Here is a 21,643-nt window from a genome sequence, read left to right on the forward strand (position 1 = left end):
CTACGAGAGAGCTGACACACACACACACACACACACACAGAAATGAAATGTTATATTAATGTCTTCAAAAGGCCGTAGTGACCTATGAGACCAGAAAGTTACAAGATGGTGGATCTGATACAAAGTCAAAGTAACAAAATAACATAACCACAATACGAAACAAAGATATATACTATGGGATCCTAGATTGGTCGATGTGAACTAAGCAAAAACTAAGCAAAAATGGGCGGCTTGTTGGGATAGCTGAATCACAAGAGATCTAGCATCGGTCGTTGGCGAATCTCATCAATTTCCTCCATGGTTAGTAGTCTGACCGGGCGTCGTGCATGTCTGGCCAGTGTGCTCCGAATCTTCTGACGTAGCCTCCGTTGATGCTGTGTAGTCCTCCGCAGTCGTGGGCGCCTGGATTTCCCCAGTTCAATCGCTCGGTCGATCAGTGTGCCTCTGGTGTGAGACGAGGGGGAGCTCTGCTGTGGGAGTGGCTTTTGCGGCTGTCCCGTGTCTGCTCTGAAGAAGTCTGTGATCGGTCTTTGAGACTGGCTAGCCTCGCCATTCATCAGGCTATCTCTGTGTCTGCGTAGCTCGAGCAAGAACAAACCCAGGCATCTCTGATCTTCGTATCCCATGACTCTTGAGAGTGGTCCAAAACCCTCTCTAAACAAGCAATGGAAGCGGCCTCGTATCTCGTAGTAGACGGGGCAACGGCATGTATAATGCAGCTCTGTCTCAGATTCCATGTCACACAAGGGGCATGTCCTGGCCTCTGCTGGTACTCCGCTGTATCTCCAAGTCTCAATCCGTAGCTGGTGAGAAGATGTGAGTAACTGGCCAATAGCACATCGTATCCCATGAGACAAGTGGGCATCCATGTATCTGAGCCTCGTCACAAAACCATCTTCCGTAAGCTGGAGAAGGTGGTCTCTGTAGAAAGCCATCTTCGTGCCCAATTCCTGTGCTGGTTGTATCCATGTCCTCCTGGTGTCTAGTTGGGTCAGGTCTTGGCGGATGAGCTTAGTGATCTCTGACTGTGTAAGAGTGAGAGATGGTGCCTCCAATGAGTACTGGAATGGTGGCAGCCTATCTATGTTGAACCCATGCGCCTGAAACCATGATGTCATCTCCCCATACCAGCATGTTGTATCTCCTTGTATGGCTAACTGTCGAGAGGACTCAAGTGCTATGCAAGCATATCTGTCTCTAGGAAGTTCCCATGTGCGGTTTATGAAGGAGACTGATCTGGTGAGCGCCTCCACCACTAGTGGGGGGGCCGCTAGCTCTGCTCGGATAATGGCCCGTGGTACTGATGCCTTGGCTCTAAAGAGCCGCGAGATCATAGAGACGAGAGGTTTCTCCATGTTCCCCCATCCGTCTGTGCGACCCGGCCTCCCGCGGTGATCCAATGAAGGTCCCCATATCTCAGCTCCATAGAGCAATGCTGAAGCCACCAAAGTGTCAAAGAGCTAGAGCTTCGTCCGGGGCTCCTGAAACTGAACCTGCAAACACATCTTCTCCAATCTACCTAATGCTGTGTGGGCTCTAGTCGGTCTGGTCTCTGCTGCTCTTCTGAGTGAGAATGTTGGTCGGCTAAAAACCACTCCAAGGTAAGTGTAAGCGTCTGTGTACTCCACAATCTCCTGGCCGTAAGTGAATGTAGGTGCTGACCTCCTGAGCCACTGTGGGGTGGTATTAAACACCATAACCTTGGTTTTACCAAGGTTGACAGACAAAACACTTTCGTGGGCAAACATATGCAAAGCATCTAATTGACGTTGCATTCCCTCTGGAGATTCGGAGATCAACACTATATCAACATATAACAAAAGTGGAATCCATGTCCCTGCCAACTGTGCACCTCTATCCCCATCGCTCTCAATGTAGTCAGAAATCCACATACATACCCGAAAAGAGTAGGAGAGAGCGGGCAGCCGTGCTTCACCCCAATAGTTTCCTCTCTGCCCATCTACTGAGCTGTTGCTCAAGAATGGATGCATACAACCGTGCCAGTGTGTGCCCAATCATAATAGTGCGATAATTCCCAGTCTCCATGGGGTCTCCTGACTTGAAGATAGGTACGATCGTAGATAGGCTCCAAGTGTCCTGTAGGCCCTCACACATGGCACGGTTAAACATAATTGCTAGAAGCTCTGCTAGTAGGTCTTTGGCATGCATGAAATACTCAACGATCAAGCCATCATGATCATATGCTCTCCCAGTCCTCATCCTGTCAATAGCTTGCTTCACCATCTCAGCGGTGAAAAAAACACATGTGTGTGGGCATGGATCGGGGGGGTTGGGGAGGGGCGGCTGTCCAGGTACTGTGTACAAAGATGATGCGTACTGACCCCAGGTCTCTGTGGAGGAAATAGCAAGAGGGGGGGGGAGACTGCCCATGAAAGAGCCGCCATGCCTCACGCGAGTCCTGACTCAAGAATAGCTGATATAGATCCTGCTCGAGTCGAGCCAAAAAAGCCCTCTTCTTCCGCCGCACCAGGCGTCGGAAGTCAATCTGTGATTGCCTGTGAGTGACATCCCCCAAAAGCACCTCCCTCTGAAGTCTGGCTCTAGTCTAGCAGCACTCCTCATCGTACCAGCTGTTCTGAGGCATGCTCCCTGATCGGCGGCTCTGCTGAGGCTGGGTGTGTGGGTATGCTTCTGTTGCTGCATCATGTAATGTCTGTGTCAGTATAGTAGTTAGCTCCTCCAAAGGTCGCCCCGGGTCCTCAGTGCATAGGCGTCTGTAGATCCTGTCCATGTATACAGAATCCGTCTCCCGTGTGAATGTGTAGCGAGTAGGGGCTGCTACCCGTGGCCTGTGTGCTACACTGAACTGGAAGGAGATGGTCATCGACACCAAAGCATGATCCACTGCCACCTCGACCGGTCTGGGCCCAACTGTGAGATCCTGGATACTAGAGATGAGATTCGGCTGTGCCATGACATAGTCCACTGTGCTGGCTCCATGTCTGTGTGGGAAGCATGTAAAACCTCCCGCAGCAGGAAATCTCTGTAGGCCGTTCAAGATGGCCAATCCATGTGCGGTGCCCATGTCTATCAGGTGTCGCCCATACTCAGTGTATTCCACATCGTGTGATAGTCTGGACAGGCCCCGTCTCTACAACATCTAGCTCTCTTAGCATCTCCTCTGAAGTATCATAAAACACTGCCTGGTGATGGGCAGTCCTAGCATTGAAGTCCCCTAGGATGATAATGTCACCATCCCTAGAGAACTCCCAAATGTCATCATCCAAAATAGAGAAAGGGGACTATCCTCTGGGTGATGCATAAACTGATGTACTCGAGGGAAAGTAGCAAATAGCTAGGTAGAGATATCTGCCTGTCTCTGCTTTCAATCTCACCCACATGTACCTAGCCTACTCATCCCTGCGGGCTATATGTATCAGTGGCTGCAGATCCTCTCTAAATAACACTGCCACTCCCCCCGAGCCCCGCCCTCTGTGCTCTGAGCGTGTCTTCTGTCTGTAAGCTGTCTCCCACCTGTATCCACTGATGTGAGGCATGGATTTCCGAGGGGCCTGGTGTGTCTCAGAGTAAAAGATGATGTCTCTTCCAATAAAGCTGTCCTCAAAAGCACCCACATCAAGACGCATAGATCCATTACAGTTCCAGGCAGCCACTTTGAGTGTGGTCCCATAAGTCTCGCACCGTCATGTGGAGTGTCGCTCTAGTATTACCACTTTTCCATCTCTGTAAAAGGCAATCTTGCCTTTTCCCCTTGCCGCTCTAATCTCCAGCATTACTTCCTGCATATGAGAGATCTGCGAGAGGGTGAGATCATCCCCGAGAAAGATGCCAGTCTCTTTAAGAGTTGGTCTTTTCTTCAAGAAGGACTTCTTCGCTTCCATGGAGGGAAAACGGAGGATGAGTGCTCTTTCTTTTGAGGTTTCTCCTCTGCTTCCATTTTTCTTTATGTTGCCCACTCTCCATGCCCTTGTGTGCGTCGGCTCATGAACCCCCATCAAGGCTGTGAGTTCTTTTACTTCTTCGTCCACATTGCCTTTGTCTTTAAGACCGCAAATTCTCACATGTAAAGCGCGCACCCATCTTCTTTGCTCTTCCTCTAGTGTCGGATTGATGATAGTGGGTGTGGACGTGGGCGTTATCTCCTTGCCTTTTCCTTTCTTGGCCACCTTGATCCATTTCTCAGCTTCATCCGCCTTCTGTTGAGTTTTGGTAAGAACATCCATCCAAGAAGTAGTCATTTCTTTGTGTTGCTCTTCTCCCTCTTTGATGGCCCGTACTTACTCCTTGATCGTGTTGATTTCTTTGATTACTGAGGGTTGCAGTTCGCCCTCTTCCAGTGTGTTTCTTGATCGTGCTTCGGCGAGATCTTTCTTGAGTGACGCAATCTCTTCCTCTTGAGTCGTCACTCGGTCTCCCAGCGTACTTATCTTGCTCTCTTGGATCAGCACGCGTCCTTCGAGTATGTTTATTGTGCCCAAGAGATTGCGGTTCATCTTGGTAATGATCTCTGTCATTTCCTCTTTGCACTTTTGAGTGGCATCCTCTAGGGGGTCGGCTTTATCGTTCAGCTTCCTCATGCTTGATCGCCGTCCGCAAAGGAGTCACTAAACGTACGTGTGCACCCACACTAGCAGCGGGCGCGGCAGCTGGCCAGTGGGGGAGCGATACGGCAAGGGAGGGGCAGCGATAGAGTACAGACGAGAGAGAGAGAGAGAGAGAGAGAGAGAGAGAGAGAGAGAGAGAGAGGGGGGGGGGGGGGGGGGGGGGGGCGGCGGGGGTATGGCAAAGAGAATGGTCTACGCGTAGGGGGGGGGGATAAGAGTATGGACAAAAAAAATTTATTTTATTTTTTTTGACTTCCTACGCGTAGAAGAAGGGTGGGGGGGGGTGTGTGTGTCGGCTGCTCGACTTGCTACGCGTAGGAGAGCTGGACATGCTACGCGTAGAAGAGCAAAGGGGCAGCGCGGCGGGGAGCGGGGAGCAGAGGCAGCGCGTGAGCAGGGGCGGGGGCAGGCGGAGCGCGAGGGGGGGGGGGGGGGGGGGGGGGGGGGGGGGGGTTGCAGAGGTAGTGCGAGGGGGGGCGGGGCAGCGCAGGGAGAGAGAGAGAGCAGGAGCGGTAGCACAGTAGGGCGCGAGTTTGCGGGAGCAAAGCAGGGCAGAGTGTAAGGTGCAGCGGAATGAATGTTGTATTTTCTCAAGATTAGTGATCTTTATTGCTCAAGGTTCCTTTTATTTCCTAGAGAAAGAGAGAGCTTTCCGTCTTATGGAGAGTACTATGATCACGAACAAAGTGAGTGGATATTGTGCGTGCAAGTGAATGAGACTGAGAGAAGGAGAGAGAAAAGATACGACACCCGAGAGGTTGTAAAACCCTCCTCCGAAGGCCCCACTCTCGTCGGCGAGAGTGGTCTACTTTGATTGCACTAAGGTGTACAATGCGAATGCCATGGACTGATTCTATTTGGACTATGCCGGCGACGGTGATGGTGATAACTTTAGGGCTGATCTGGATCCGCTTGTATCTGATGTCCACAAAGGAGCAAGGCTGAGAATCGGGCTGCTTTGGGGGCTGAATCAACTGTTGTTCCCTCGTGACTTTATGGATGAAATTTGACTGTTTTTGCCGGGCTGAAATGATGAGGAAAACATTGGTGTGTCTGGGGTGATGCTGCGTTTTTGAAGGGACTGATGGTGGCTGAAAGTACTGAGTTTCTGCTGCGTTTCAATGGCTGAATCGCTGAGGATACAATGCTGAATTTCCTGCAGGCTGAATCGCTGAACCCTTGCTGCATTTTGGTCCTTAAAAACGCTACTGATGCAAAGGCAAGGCTAGCGTTAGTAGCTTCTGGGTGCTGCTGCCAGTGGAATGAGGAAACGCCAGGGCAAGTGGGGAACTTGGGATGGCGATGGCTGGTCTGGAAACGCTAGAGGATGGAGATGCAAGTGGAGAGGAAAAACGCCAATGGATGGAGTAGCCTCGCCAAGGATATTGGGAAGGATCTTGCTGAGAGAGGGAGGGACACCTGTTGCTTGGGGAAGCCTGCTGTGCCTTTGCTCATCTGCCAATTTGTGTTAACTTGGGTTTGCTTATATATTAACTTACCCAATTTGCCCTACTGAGTACCCAACAAAAGTCACTTAATAAATAAGTGAAAAATGTTAAAAATAGGGAATAATGGGATAAAGTCATCTGAAAAATCCCCAAACTGACTCTGATGGAATCTGATGGAAATGCTTATGCTTATGCAGTGTGCAACGAGAGGATATGCATCTAAACTAAGTGACTGGGCATGCCTGGTCTACGAATAGACTCACAAAAGTGCCAGATCACTTCTAATCTAACTTGACTAGACTTGACGGAAATTTTGCTATGGTGTAGCTTGTCCACGGACACATAGGGTTGGGATGTGTCATGTGACATCCCCTCCTTTTTAAAGTGAGGTACTGGTACCGAGCTGCATGGCTTCCTTGTAATCTGCCAACAACTCTGTATAATCCTTGAAGAACTCTTCGTCTACCCACACCGCTTCATGGGTTCCTCGATCTTTGAACTTCAAAAAATACTGTCGTACTTGTTTCTTCGAACCATGGCGAAACCGATGCAACAAGACTTGCTCTGGCTCCATGACTTCTGCTTCATCGATGATCTCCGGTTCTTCTTCTTCCGAAACGTCCTTTGGAGGTGTTCCCTGAAACACTTTCAACCAAGAAACATGGAAAACCTTGTGCATTGACCATGAGTTAGGCAACTTTAATTTCAATGAAACCTCATTAATCTTTTTGATGACTGGAAAGGGACGATATATACGAAAAGATAACTTAGGACATTTCTTTCCAACTTGCTTAAGACGCTGTCTCATAATTCGTAGATACACCCAATCTCCTTCCTTGATTGAGACCTCCTGACGATGCTTGTTAGCCTGTCGAGAATAAGATTCCTGAGCCTTGCTTAGCCGAAGCTTCACACTCTCAGAAATCTCATCCAATGACTGACTCTCAGCATTGGCATCAGGCATTTGACTGACCGATCGAGTCAACAGTAACTCAAATCGGCGGCCAAAAGCTGCCTCATACGGAGTTCGACCAATAGCAGAAGAGAAGGAATCATTGAGAATAGCCTGTACCAATGGGAGATAGAGCTCCCATTGAAACTGCTGATCATGAACATAAGACTTCAACACATCAAAAGCCAACTGATTATAAATTTCCGTTTGACCATCTAACTGTGGATGAAAAGCGGATGAAAAATTCAACTTTGTGCGAATATTTTCAAAAAGTGCACGCCAAAAGTTGGACGTAAACTTAACATCCCTATCTGAAACAATGGACTTTGGCAAACCACAGAGGGGGTACCAATGCTTTATGAACAATGGTGCAACATCTTGTGCAGTAACTGTGGCCTTACAAGGAATCAATATGCAAAATTTGTTGAAATGATCAACAATAGTTAAATATTGATTGTTCCTTGAATGCTGACTTGGTGATAAGTTAGTCACAAAATCCATAGAGATATCCTGAAAAGGTCCCTCGGGAATAGGCAGCGGAAGCAAGAGGCCTTGCTGCTTACCCCGAGGAGCTTTTACTTTTTGACATATAGTGCAATGTGTGACATAACTAAACACATCTTTTCGCATTTTAGGCCAATAGAAAAATCGTTCAATCTTTTCCAATGTGGTGTTCATACCCCTATGCCCACCCGTGAGAGAGTCATGTGCATCATGCAATATGGCTAGCCTGAGAGAGGGCAACACACATAGACGCTGATGAAAAAATAACAATCCATTACGAATGAGATAGTTGCTGGGCCCTTGGGAAGCAAGAGCCTGCAACCAATACTTACCAAACTCCGAATCTACATACTGATTCTTCATGCTGTTAAAAGACTCACCCTGTATAGAAAAAGTGGTTCTTGACTCGAGCCAAAATCTGTCCTTTGCGACTCAACGCATCTACAACAGGGTTAGCTTTTCCAGGCACATACTCAATCAATCCGCCAAATTGCTCAAAAAATTGTGACCACCGTGCTTGGCGATCACTCCAATGTGCACTAGGCATAGACTGTAGCCACTTGAGGGCTTGATGATCTGTGCGCACTATAAACTCTCTACCATACAAAAAATGCTTCCAATGCTTAAGAGAGTGAATGACAGACAACAGTTCTTTATCATAAATTGAATAATTCTTTTCCGCACTATTGAGCTTCCGGCTAAGGAAAGCTACTGGAGCACAGCGCCTATGGCGACATTGCTCGCATCCGTCCATACCTCAAAGGGGTCATCTTAAGAGGCAAGGATAAGACACGGTGCTTCTGTCACCGCAACCTTGAGAGCTGCGAAAGCCTCAATGGCTGCCTCGGGCAAGTCTACGCATTGACGGCGAGTCTTGACCCCTTTCAAAACATCAGTCATAGGTGCAGCAATGCGTGCAAAATTCTCTATGTACGAACTATATGCTTGACATAAACCAAGAAAAGAACGCACGTCATATGCAGTTTTGGGCAAATCCCAATTACGAACCTGTTCCACCTTCGCGGGGTCTAGCTTGATGCCTTCTGCAGAAATGATATAACCTAGATAAGTGACTTCAGTAAGAAAAAATTCAAACTTCTTAGCTGCAATGTACAACTGACACTCATCCGAACGAGTTAGTACCCTTTCAACATCTCTTTCATGTTGTTTCCACGATGCAGAAAAAATGAGAATATCATCTAAAAAGATGAACACACATACACCTACCATGTCGCCGAAACGACCTACCATGAGACGATTGAACGTACCCACGGCTCGTGTCAATCCAAAAGGCATAATAATATACTCCCATTGCCCTCGCTCGGTACGAAAGGCGGACTTGAAAATGTCGCCTTTGAATACCCGTACTTGATGGTATCCACTCTTGAGATCGACCTTGCTAAAAACCTTTGCTCCATTGAGCCTATCCAAGATACACTCAATGCGAGGCATCGGAAACTTGTTCTTGACGGTCATCTTGTTTAATGCCCTGTAATCAACACACAAACGAGACGAACCATCCTTCTTGCGAACGAACAAAATAGAAGCAGCAAAAGGACTTACACTAGGACGTATGAATCCTCTAGCCACCAACTCCGTGAGTTGTCGCTCTACCTCTTCCTCCTGTGACTTGTTCAAACGGTAGGGAGCCTTACTGACAGGTTACGCTCCCTCTATAAGCTCAATGCGATGGTCCTCCGGCCGCTGTGGTGGGAGATGAGGTGGAAGATCATCCTGCAAAAAGAGATGTTTAAATTTTGTAAACAACTCCGAATACTTACCCGGAGCCTGAATGCTCTGGGAAACTGGAGCAGCATAAATGAATGCCGCTTGTGCTCCTCGTCGTAATTCACGCTTTACCTGTACATGGGAGATGAGAGGCAAAGAATGCAAGCCCTCCTCAGCACGAATGATGAGGGGGGAATCAGTATGGGAATGTAAAGTGATCGTGTTAGCACCAAATTTAATGTGAGCATCAAGTTCACGAAACCATTTAATGCCTAAAATCATATCACATCCTGAGAGAGGAGACATCAGAAATTTCCTGCGAAAAGAAGCTTGTTGAACGGTAAACATCACATCAAGGCACTCCTTCGTGATGATAGAGTCCATACCAGGAGCGAAGCCAGAAACCTCAAGAGGAGATTTCTGACTAACCTCTAGGCGGGCTCTCTCAACAAGAGGGGGACTAATCACATCATGCATACTGCCTGGATAAAACAATATGATAAAACGCTGTCCTTTTACATGACCATAACACTTCAAGAGAGATTCATCAATGTGTGTGTCAGAGTCATGAGAAGATGCAGGTTGTGTTGTGACAGAGTTTGTGGTAGTTGTGGGTGCCTTTGGTTCTTTAGGTGGGAGTGTCTTAGGACGGGCCTTCTTAATGTGACCCTTGACATGACATTTTAAACATCTACCTTCTTTAGCATAAATCACTTGTTCTTCAGCCGTTATGTATCCTTCTATAATTCCTTGAGAAGCTTTTTCATCAGGGGTTAGCTTAGGTTTTGCAAGTGCTTTAGCTTTACCCTTAGATTCATTGTTAGAGTTCTTTTCCGAGGAATTAGAGGAAGAAGGGCTAGAAGAATTGCCATTCTTATCGTTCTTACCATTCTGTGTGGTCTGAGAATTTTGAGATGTCCCTTGAGAAGACTTGTTCTCCTTAGGCTTTCCCTTGTTGTGCTTCATCTCTTGGGCGAGAGCGACTGCTACCGCCTTGTTGAGGTCCGCAAGGTCAAAGACTTCAACATCAAACTTGATGTATTCGTCTAGCCCAAAGAGAAAAGCCTCTTTGCGCTCATCATCCGACTTGCGTGATTGAGTGCCTAGCTGCAAAACACGGTTAGAAAAAGACATGACTGGCATACCATGTTGCTTGAGATTACGCCAATCCTCTTTCAAGCGTGCGAGGTAGTGAGGGGGCATAAACCGCGCCTTGAGCTTGTCTTGGAAATCAGCCCAACTAAAAGAGAGAGGCGTGAAATCGTCGACTGCCTCGAGGTGCGTGGCTAGTTGTGCCTCTTGCCATGCATGGTACCAATTGATGGCATCACCGGCAAGGTACATAGCTGCCGTCAAAACTTTGCTATTTCCTGTTTTCTTAGTTGTCGCAAAATAAGCATTAAATTGATGCAACCAAGAATGAATAACTGTAGCATCCATCTTATCGTCATACTTACTGAAAGTCAACTTTTCTGTAAATGGATGGTTGGAATCTGCATCGTAGCTTGCACCACTTGACGAACTTCCACGATCTTTGGGTGGTTCGATCTTCGAGGCTAGCATGTGGGAAATAAATTCTTGATGACGAATCTCCCTTTTAGCTTCTCGTTCATCACGCTCGCGTTCGAAAGCAAGGCAATTTTCTTCTTGTTTTGTGGCAAGAGCAATTCACTCACGTTCCTGAGCAAGGCGCTCACGGTCCTGAGCAAGTCGATTTTCTTCTTGTTTTGTGGCAAGAGCAATGCGCTCACGTTCCTGAGCAAGGCGACTTGCTTCTTGTCTATCCATCATGGCCATCATCTGCGTGACCACTGACTCTAGAGCACTTGGTGGCGTAGATGGCGAAGGGGGAGGGTTGAAGAAATCATCTCCGGGTGGGGACGAGTCATCGTCGCCTCTCTCATGCTCATCACCTGTATGCGAAGTATCCATTCCGCTTCGGGTGACGACCATGCACTGTGATCTTGGGGTCTTAAGCTCGCGAGGAACTTGGGTTCTTGAGGGTCTTGAGGTTCTTAAGGTCCTTGATCCGTGAGGATCTTGGGTTCTTGAGGTTCTTGCGCTTGCAAATTGCGTTGGAGAAGGATCTTCTCTTCACCCGAGTTCTACCCTTTTCTGCGGGCGCACCCCTTGGCGGCCTTGCGCTCACACCAAGGTTGTTTTTTCCCACCTCACGTCGATTGGCCGGCCGCTAAGTGCACGGTCCGCTCTCAATGAGTGAAAAGAGACACAAGGGGAGGCTGGACAAGCCCTTCTTTCTTGGGATTCCTGTCACTCTTCAACAAAACACGATTAGGAATCGCCATGCCCAAGTGGTTCGTGCGATTGCAACAAGCAAAAAAAAATTCTTGAGTAATGCAGAACACTTCCAAAACTCTGATACCAATGTAAGGTGCAACAGAATGAATGTTGTATTTTCTCAAGCTTAGTGATCTTTATTGCTCAAGGTTCCTTTTAGTTCTTAGGGAAAGAGAGAGCTTTCTGTCATATGGAGAGTACTATGATCACGAACAAAGTGAGTGGATATTGTGCGTGCAAGTGAATGAGACTGAGAGAAGGAGAGAGAAAAGATACGACACCCGAGAGGTTGTAAAACCCTCCTCCAAAGGCCCCACTCTCGTCGGCGAGAGTGGTCTACTTTGATTGCACTAAGGTGTACAATGCGAATGCCATGGACTCATGCTATTTGGACTATGCCGGCGACGGTGATGGTGATAACTTTAGGGCTGATCTGGATCCGCTTGTATCTGATGTCCACAAAGGAGCAAGGCTGAGAATCGGGCTACTTTGGGGGCTGAATCAACTGTTGTTCCCTCGTGACTTTATGGCTGAAATTTGACTGTTTTTGCCAGGCTGAAATGATGAGGAAAACATTGGTGTGTTTGGGGTGATGTTGCGTTTTTGAAGGGACTGATGGTGGCTGAAAGTACTGAGTTTCTGCTGCGTTTCAATGGCTGAATCGCTGAGGATACAATGCTGAATTTCCTGCAGGCTGAATCGCTGAACCCTTGCTGCGTTTTGGTCCTTAAAAACGCTACTGATGCAAAGGCAAGGCTAGCGTTAGTAGCTTCTGGGTGCTGCTGCCAGTGGAATGAGGAAACTCCAGGGCAAGTGGGGAACTTGGGATGGCGATGGCTGGTCTGGAAACGCTAGAGGATGGAGATGCAAGTGGAGAGGAAAAACGCCAATGGATGGAGTAGCCTCGCCAAGGATATTGGGGAGGATCTTGCTAAGAGAGGGAGGGACACCTGTTGCTTGGGGAAGCCTGCTGTGCCTTTGCTCATCTGCCAATTTGTGCTAACTTGGGTTTGCTTATATATTAACTTACCCATTTTGCCCTACTGAGTACCCAACAAAAGTCACTTTATAAATATGTGAAAAATGTTAAAAATAGGGAAAAATGGGATAAAGTCATCTGAAAAATCCCCAAACTGACTCTGATGGAATCTGATGGAAATGCTTATGCTTATGCAGTGTGCAACCAGAGGATATGCATCTACACTAAGTGACTGGGCATGCACGGTCTACAAATAGACTCACAAAAGTGCCAGATCACTTCTAATCTAACTTGACTGGACTTGACGGAAACCCTGCTATGGTGTAGCTTGTCCACGGACACATAGGGTTGGGATGTGTCACATGACACAGGGCGCGATATATATATATATATATATATATATATATATATATATATATATATATATATATAATATAGATAGAGAGAGAGAGAGAGAGAGAGAGAGAGAGAGAGAGAGAGAGAGGGCTGCTATCATACCTCATTCCTTCTTGTTTACAGTACAGTGCAGATTTCTTGAAAAGCATTTCAGAATATGTTCCTCCTAGTCTTCCATTCTTTTCAGTCAGCAAGGGTTTGGAACTCTCCTCCTTGGAGATGATGTCACAAGTAATTCCTCGAGCACTTGGCAATCAAAGACAGCCTATAGCAGTGATATCTGGTCCTTCCTTTTCAATTGAGCTTATGGACGAGCTTCCTACTGGTGGGAGAATACGGCATGATGAAGAAAAATCATGTCTTGTTTTAATTTTTTTGAGTTTTGTGGCAGCATAGGAGGCTAACTCATCTAGCTTTTACTGTAGCCATGGTTGTTGCTTCAAAAGATAAAGAACTTGCAAGAGCTGCTCAGCAACTTTTGGCTTCTCGTTATTTGAGGATCAATACATCCAGGTGCGAATGACGTCATTTTCTAACTCTTACCATAATAGTCCCCCTGTGATATGCAGGGAAAAAGGTCAATATCCCTTCACACTGCTGCATTGAAAGTTTGCAGTGACGTGGTTGGTGTGGAAATTGCTGGAGCATTGAAGAATGTTCTTGCGATAGCAGCTGGAATTGTGGAGGGAATGAATCTAGGCAACAATTGCATGGCAGCTCTGGTTGCTCAAGGTTGCTCTGAAATCCGATGGTTGGCTGAGAAGGTGCATCATGTTGTTACAGCAACATTTAAATCCTTGTGGTTTAATTTAATGTCAAATAACGATATTGTCTTTTTCATGGTTTTGAGAATTATTAGACCAGAGAGTAGAACTTTTAAAAAATTGGATTGTTATTAACAGTCATTAGGGAAAGAGGATTGGTTCAAGAATCACATTAGACACCAGTAAGCACCAAGTGTCTTACTTGCTTGAGCTGTTATCATACATTTTCAGCAGCACCTCTGCCAAGTGGATGGTCAATCTTTAGACAGGGTAATGGAGTTTCCGTCTTAGGGTCAAGGAATTTATGAAGTACAAGGTTTGTGCAACATGGTGTTTATCAAAGACACAAGTTGGGGACCTTGATATTCTGATAACGATAGGTATACTGGTAATGCACTAGGCTCTTGAAAGATTTTGTGTGGCTAATGGTGCTCTCACCGATTAGAGAAAGTCGTAAGGGATTGCCATTGGACTGCAGAATGAGTACCAATGGGGGTAAGCAGATGGTTTTTTGTGGCTTGCACCTGGCCAGAATCGTCGGAATTTGGGCTTTCAGGTTGGGAATGATGTTCCCCGTCAACCAGTAGTTAACACTAGGTTGGTAACCTAACAGGACATGAAAGTGTCCTTTCAAGGGTTTGAAAAATGCTTCCAAAACCATAGTAGATCCACTCATTTTGGAAAATCCTTTCATGAGCTTATAGTTCAAAGACTACGCCATATGGCAAAAATGAGAAACTTGTAAAATTTCTCATCTCTTGGTCACAACAAGCGTTGATGGACCAGTCCATTTTACCCAAAACAACACTTTCTTACGATTGATTGCATATAAATAAGATTGGGGATTTTTCTCGTTAACTTCAATGGGTTGATGATCAAAACATACGGTTGCTTTTGCCTCACTATTTTGTTTTTTTGGCAAAAGAATTAGGTACAAAAAAGATGCATTTTTGGCCATTCTGCGGATCTATCATCAAAGTTTCTTTAGTCACGCTCAATACAGATACTATATACATGTTTTCTTATCTCCCTTTTGGCCTTTGGATTCAAAAGGAGCCATGGAGCAAGTCAACAGAATAATAGATCTCTTACCAAGTTAAATCTTAGGGGCAATGAATCCCATAGAAACGACTCAATATCTAGCCAAATTTGAAGTTTATGATTAGATATGGTTACTACCTACAAAATGCACACAATTAGCCTAAGATACTAGCAATATTAAGAAAGCTATACTTGTTACACTACAATGTCTTGTATTCTTCTGCCTTTGAAAAACTCAAACATCGTCATATAGTATGCTATATAGGGCATTAGGTGTCCCAAAATTCAAGGAAGATTAGCTTTATGTTACACATACCACTTACACAATGAAAACTGCATTTGAACATCAAGAAAGCTAGGGAAAAAATCATAGAAGTGCTAAAATTTGGCTGAAAAACAGGATTACACAATTCTTGTAATTTGGTCGTAACTTTCAACTTTGACAATTGTTCTCCCTAGAAGCATCAGAACATGTTGAGAACTACTAAGGCTAATCCTCTAGCATGAACCTGACAAACATGAATTTTAGAGCGGTATAGTTGCAAAACATTGTAAAAGGCCAAAAACAGAACCCGTTTTTTCAGACAGTTTAGATTGAGAAATGTTGTGGAAGAGTAAGGTTAATGATGAGATCAATATTCCAAAACAATGTCAAGTTTTTTTCAACTCAGAAGACAAATTTGTGGATAAATAGCACCTGAAAATTCATTTTCAACCTCATCAAATAATTCAAGCAAAATGGTGATTTAATAGGACATAAAAGTGTCTCATTACCAACCTAGTGTTCATGCAAGTTTTGTAGTCTATCGGTCGGAAGTTTGGTCATCATCACGTTTGTCACTGGCTGGTCTGCTGTGATGGCCGACCAAGTGCTTTTGGCCACAACTTCGTTCACAGCTTCGTGTTGCATTTTGCATTCAAAGAGTTTGTCTAGACTGTGTCGTCCCATGAGGAGTTTCCTTTTTGGAGATTCGGATGTGGCTATAGATAACTTGGCCAGAGTTGATTGGCGTTCATGCACTTTGCCACGATTTTAAGGTGGCTTGGGGATTATCAATCCAGTGATGCAGGGTTGCGTTTTATTCTCAATGCTCATTGTTCGCGGTTTGTTGTCGGGCAACGAACCTTGGAATGTCGCTTTGCAGCATGTTGTGGCATGCATGGTTCCTAGATATGTGTATTGGATGCATGCAATTGGCGTCTCTCTCTCTCTCACACACACACACATAGATATATATGTGTGTGTGTATATATATATGTATGTATATGTATACATAGCGGTGGGATAATATAATTGCTTACACAAGCAAGAAGAATCTTACTAGTGACAATCACTTATGTCATAATCCACACAGTTGTGCTAGCACTCAGTGTGTAGAAAAAAGGTGTGCGATAAGATTCTCCACCTACCACTCCTTATCCTCCACCTCTCACTATCCTTTGACCTGTCTGCTTTGTAAAGTAATAAACCATCATGGACTGTATATATATATATATATATATATATATATATATATATATATATACTAACATAATATGGCGGAAGGGAGAGCCCTTTACACGTGTCGCAATCTGCAACCTGAAGGCTAAAGTCCAAAACTAAAAAAAGCCCCTTTGCACGCGATAAAGAGGGGAGAGACGGGGAGAGCGAGAGGCCGCCAAAGATGGCCGGCCGTACTAGTATAAATATATATAGATAGCGGTGGGATACTATCATTGCTTACACAAGCAAGAAGAATCTTACTTGTGACAATCACTTATGTCATAATCCACACAACTGTGCTTACGTTCAATGTGTAGAGAAAAGCGAGATTCTCCAATTACCACTTCTTATCCTCCACCTCTCACTACCCTTTGACCTGTTCGCTTTGTAAAGTAATAAACATGGACAGTGACACCCACTAGCATAAAAGATACCCACTCATGTAAAGTGACATCCACTACCTTGTCCACCAAGGCGAAAGCTTGTCTCCCAAGCCAAGGTACTTCTCTATATAAAGGAGGCCGCGCCTCATTGTAAATCATCTGGAGTTGAGTTTCATAGTATCTCGAGTCTAGCCTTATAACATCTCTCTGAGGTTATCGCTTAGTAAAGCCTTCTCCTTAGTCAAGTCTTATATACATCTACACACACACACACACACACACACACACACAAGACCATGGACGACTATAACCAAAGGTTTCTCGATGTCTACCTTCTAGTGTCCTTCTTTAAGTTTATTTCCTTGGAGGACCAGTGTGAGCGATACACCATTGGACCACCATCACCGTTGCAGGAATATTGCCTGTCCGAGCAAGCCTCAACGATGCAAGAGCTTATGGACCATGCTGCACTCGGCTACAAATTGATGAAAGGCAAGCTAGAGTTTCGGCCAATCACCTGAACTCACGGCAACAACGAACAAATTCTAGAGACTCTCATGAAAGTCAAACGCCTCAACTACGAGATACCTTATTACAAGAAGATTGATGCTTTGGATGCTTTCAAATAGGATATAACTATTTTGGTTGTCCCCAACGCACTGACAAACCATCGGAGCCGACGCCCGCGTCGACGGTCGACAAAACCCCCGGACTATCTCCAGCCAAACGAGCTAAAGCGGCTATTGGACTAGTACTTGATATCTATGGCATACGCCTTGAAAGAACTAAAAAATTGTGTCGAGCATATGACAAAGTCAACGGCTTGAAATCCCTTATCTTCTTTGACCCCGCAGCTACAAAGAGCTTCATCCATCCATAATTCTTGAAGCAGATGCACTTTGATTATGATGCAGAGGGTGGAGAAACATTTAAGTTGAGCTAGCCACAAGGCAAGCTCAGAAAGTGGTACCGCTCATTGGTGCTCTTCCAGTGGCTATCCAAGGCTATCATGAAAAATTATGAAGTTGGAATTGCAACATTCCCTTGGACATGCTATGGCACGACAAGAATGATGCGACTCTCCACATCCTGAACCGAACCATTACGCCAATGCAGAAGGGCAAGCTAGCTGTCCTCAAAGTTTGACTGTCCGAACAAAAACCTGAATGAATTCTCTAGTTGTTTTATAGTTAGATACTTTTGAACTCTGTTTGTTTGAGGAAGTATTGTTTGAAATGGATGGTATCTGTTTTAAACCTGTCTTGGTGCCGATTTCAACTGTTTGACTCTGGTTTGAATACTGGTTTCAATGCTTGGTGATTTACTCTCGGGTGGAGTAGTGAGAAATGATGTTTAAGAATGCTTGCCATACTCATGGCCCGGACCCTTGTGGTTATTTGCCGGGGGGGGGGGGGGGTATTGAATATTTGAAAAGTGATGTTTTTACTCATGGCCTAGACCCTTGTGGTTATTCACGGGGAGAGTATTAAGAAGTCTGATCAGTGGTTACTATCAGCACCTCCAAACGACAGAGGCTGTAGTCTAGGGGGCGTTCGGTCGTAAAAGGCCTCTATATCTCATGGCCCGGACCTTTTCAGGTTATTTGCGGGCTGAGTGATGAGGGAGTCGTTGAACAGCTCATGGCCCAGACCAAGATGGTTATTTGCGGGGTGAGTGTTCATCGGCAACTTTATGTTTCTATGTCTTGTAACACGCATATGTGAGCATTTGTGTTGCATTGTGATGTGACAACCACTGAATATTCCTTATTGGATGAGATTTTTCTAGGAAGCGAACGACCCAGGATATCAAGAGCTCCGATCTAGTGAGACTCCTTATTGGATGATATTTTTTTGGGAAACCAACGACCCAAGATATCAAGAGCCCCAATCTAGATTGAAAAACCGAATTGTTCCTCAGAATGACCCTCGGAGATTTTTGAGCTAACTTGAGTTGTTTTGCACAGATATAGTAATCATGGACGATTACTTTCTTTCAAGAAGGGAGGATGTCACAAATTGCTCACGTGTCAAGCCATTGAAGAACGAAGCCAAGCTGCACATCCCGGTCGAGGGGCCTAAACCCTAAGAAGCAGGAGCAGAAGAAGAAAAAGAAGTAGAAGAAGCTCCCACCAACTTATGGACCTCGTCTGATAGGGCCCAAGTGACCTAAAGATAAAGCAAGATCCACACACACACACACACACACACACACACACACACACACACAGAAGAATCGCGTGGAGCATGATGACGTGGCAGCTGTACGGACAGCTCGCAAAACGGGTTGACATGCTGACGTGGCACCTGTACCAATTTCCGCGTTTTACGCTGATGATGTAGCAACTGTATGGATTTTTGCAAAATGCGCTGGCAGCTTTTTGACCAATTGCTTTTGAGTTTGAAGCTTTTCATGTAACTGCTTTTCATAGGCCAAGGGCCTTTAAATTTTTTCCATGGGTTCATTCTTTGGCACGCTTCTGGGTGAAGGTGCAGAGCATGGAGTATCGGCTTGTACTGAGTTGAAGCAATATAAAGAAATACCGAAAGGGGCGCCAAGTTTGGGGTCAATGCTCTCTTGAGGTGGAACTCCGCCACTCCCCATCTCGTGTGTTGTGCATCTCTTTTAGTTCAGTTGTTATTTGAAGTGCTTAAAGTTGTTCAATCTGTTCTTTTCCGTTGGCACGTGGTCCCCGTCCCCATGACAGGTTTGGTCAGAGAGATGTGCAACTGGGACCTCCCCTTGGCTTTTGAGATGGACAATGAGTAGGTCCCTCCTGCCTCTCTTACAAGTATGGTTGTGTTGTAGATCAACATCCTTGTGGAAAGGTTAAGAGTGGCTGCTGATGATTTTGGAGGCATGGCGTAGGGGTTTCAGTCCCTTGTCTCTTGTGAGCTGCTACAAGAGGTTTTTACAATGGATTCTTTTTTTTTTTTGTAAATCTTGTTGATGGAATTTACAAGTGGGAAACCTCAAAGCGAGGAAAACCCACGAAAAATAAGAGATACAAAAAGTGGAGCACCATAAGGCTCCGAGTGCTAGAAACATTCAAAGGAAATCATGTAAGCATCAAGAGTGATGTCCCCATCATCATGAGCGAAATGCAATGCTTAACCAAGCGACAATTTGAAATAGGGAAACGAGTCGACATTAGTGCCTTGAAACATTATTGAGTTTCTACGGTGACAAATGGCCCACAAAACCCAAAATCTGACCTAATTAAAAAACACCTTAAATTGAGATTACGGAGACTGGATCACCCCAAAAAGACAAAACCGTTTGTGAAAGATGCCGGAAGGAAAACGTAGCCAAGGAGCAGTCGAGACTTGCCTAATGAAGGATTTGGAGCAGCGACAACCCCACAATAAGTGTGGCACAGTCTCCTCAGCTTCATAGCATCTTAGGCAGCGAGAAGGCGCAATATACCGTGCATGCAATAAGCTACCAACAGGTAGAGCTCCCAGTCAGCAGCACCACAAGAAAATACGCTCCTTCAGAGGTAGATGACTCTGCCAAATGCTAGACAGTGTTCGCTGCCACCACAAAAATGACTTGGAGAGTGACCATAGCTAATAACCATGACACACAATCCACACATTGGATTGCAGGAGGGCATAAACATTGCCGACCGAAATGCATTCCAGACTGGTAGTAGCAAGGTTCCAATCAGAGAAGCGGGAGTCCATATCCAAAGGAGGAATGGGTGAGTGATCAGCAAGTATCCTTTAAATCTTCCACCAAAGAGGAAAATAGTGGAGACCTAACCAAAAACGAGACACCGCATTTGCGAACGAAAGAACATGACCTGTGTCATCCACCACGTGATGCACTTGGCAGATTCCTTTTTGGGGAAAAATATGCCTGGTGAGGAGACCGCTGAACCAAAGTTGAAGAGAATGCCCTACTCCAATGCAGACTCTCCAATCGAAGGGAGTTACCCAGAGATGATTGTCGACCATGCCATGCCAAATGCAATGACAGCCTTCCAATCAACAATGAGAGAAGAGGTAAAGAGACATCGTGGAATGTGTCCTTCAAGCTTCCCAAAAATGACGTCCCAATATGTCGGTTGCAGTGACCAAAAGATGGCGTGACAATATGCGCACACAAATGTGAAGCCATGAGTGTCTAGGGTTGCCGTTGCTCCATCAAGACTGGCAATAGCATAGCTTTCCGAGCCAGAACATGATGTCGCAAGACCAAAATATTCAGCCCTCCAAGCCGCACAACTTGTCCATCGATAAAAGCCGAAGACCCTTTATGCTAGACGAGGTCTGCTAGAAATGCTCCAAAATCCTAGACATAAGGGACTGCAAGCGCAATTGGGACCAGGATAACAGAGGTAAATAAAAATGCACATAAGCCATGAGAATGCACTGGACAATCCTGAGACGCACATGTAGTGGTCAAATAGACAGTTTCCATTAATTTAACTTGGAATATAGACGTTGGAGCACCCAATCCAATTTTTGTGCAACTAATACATCCCAAGCCAGTGGATAATCCAAATGTCGAACTACAGTGTGCAAAGGAACAATGTCCCTTGGCGACAATATCTTATGCCAATCACACTCATTCAAAAGTAATAGCTTGGATTTACGTAATTAACTCTGAGGCATGCCGCCAATCCAAACAAGTGAAGAGTATGCATAATTTATTGTACATCATCATAGTAATTGTGAGGCATAAATAAAGAATCATCCGCATAGGCCTGTCCGACAAAGTGCTGTCCAGATGCTATCTACCAGTGGAGGTCAAGGAATCCAAATACCTAAGCAGGGGGTGTGTAGCAATTGCATAAAGCAAAGCACTAAGAGGACATCCTTGCCTTACCGAACGTCCCGAAGGCCAAGATTCTATGAGAGAACCATCCAACAAACTTGCAGAAGTGGTGTGTGCATACAAGGAAAATACGACATGGGATAGCCTAGGCCCAAATCCCAACTTTTGCATGGTATGTGCAATGTAATCCCAAAGAACAGTATCAAACGCCTTTCAATGTCAACTTGCAAGACCAAGACATCCTGTTGAGTGTGTTTTGCATATTTCATTCCAATGATGACATTCGCGAGGTAATTAGT

At 45.5% G+C, this 21,643-nt stretch overlaps 1 protein-coding gene across 2 annotated transcripts in view; it reads left to right on the top strand.

Moving 5' to 3' along the window:
• The window catches only part of GLY1 (NAD-dependent glycerol-3-phosphate dehydrogenase family protein), an 85,915-nt gene that overhangs the window by 51,310 nt on the left and 12,962 nt on the right, over window positions 1-21,643 (top strand). For both annotated transcript variants that reach the window (XM_086516316.1, XM_086516315.1), the window contains exons 4-6: window positions 13,015-13,216; window positions 13,317-13,404; window positions 13,508-13,655. In XM_086516316.1, coding sequence (XP_086372442.1) covers window positions 13,015-13,216; window positions 13,317-13,404; window positions 13,508-13,655 — 438 coding nt within the window. The remainder of the gene's footprint in view (window positions 1-13,014; window positions 13,217-13,316; window positions 13,405-13,507; window positions 13,656-21,643) is intronic.

Source organism: Adiantum capillus-veneris, chromosome 7 (assembly GCF_014529385.1).
Source record: "Adiantum capillus-veneris isolate H3 chromosome 7, ASM1452938v2, whole genome shotgun sequence".
Taxonomy (NCBI): Eukaryota; Viridiplantae; Streptophyta; class Polypodiopsida; order Polypodiales; family Pteridaceae; genus Adiantum; species Adiantum capillus-veneris.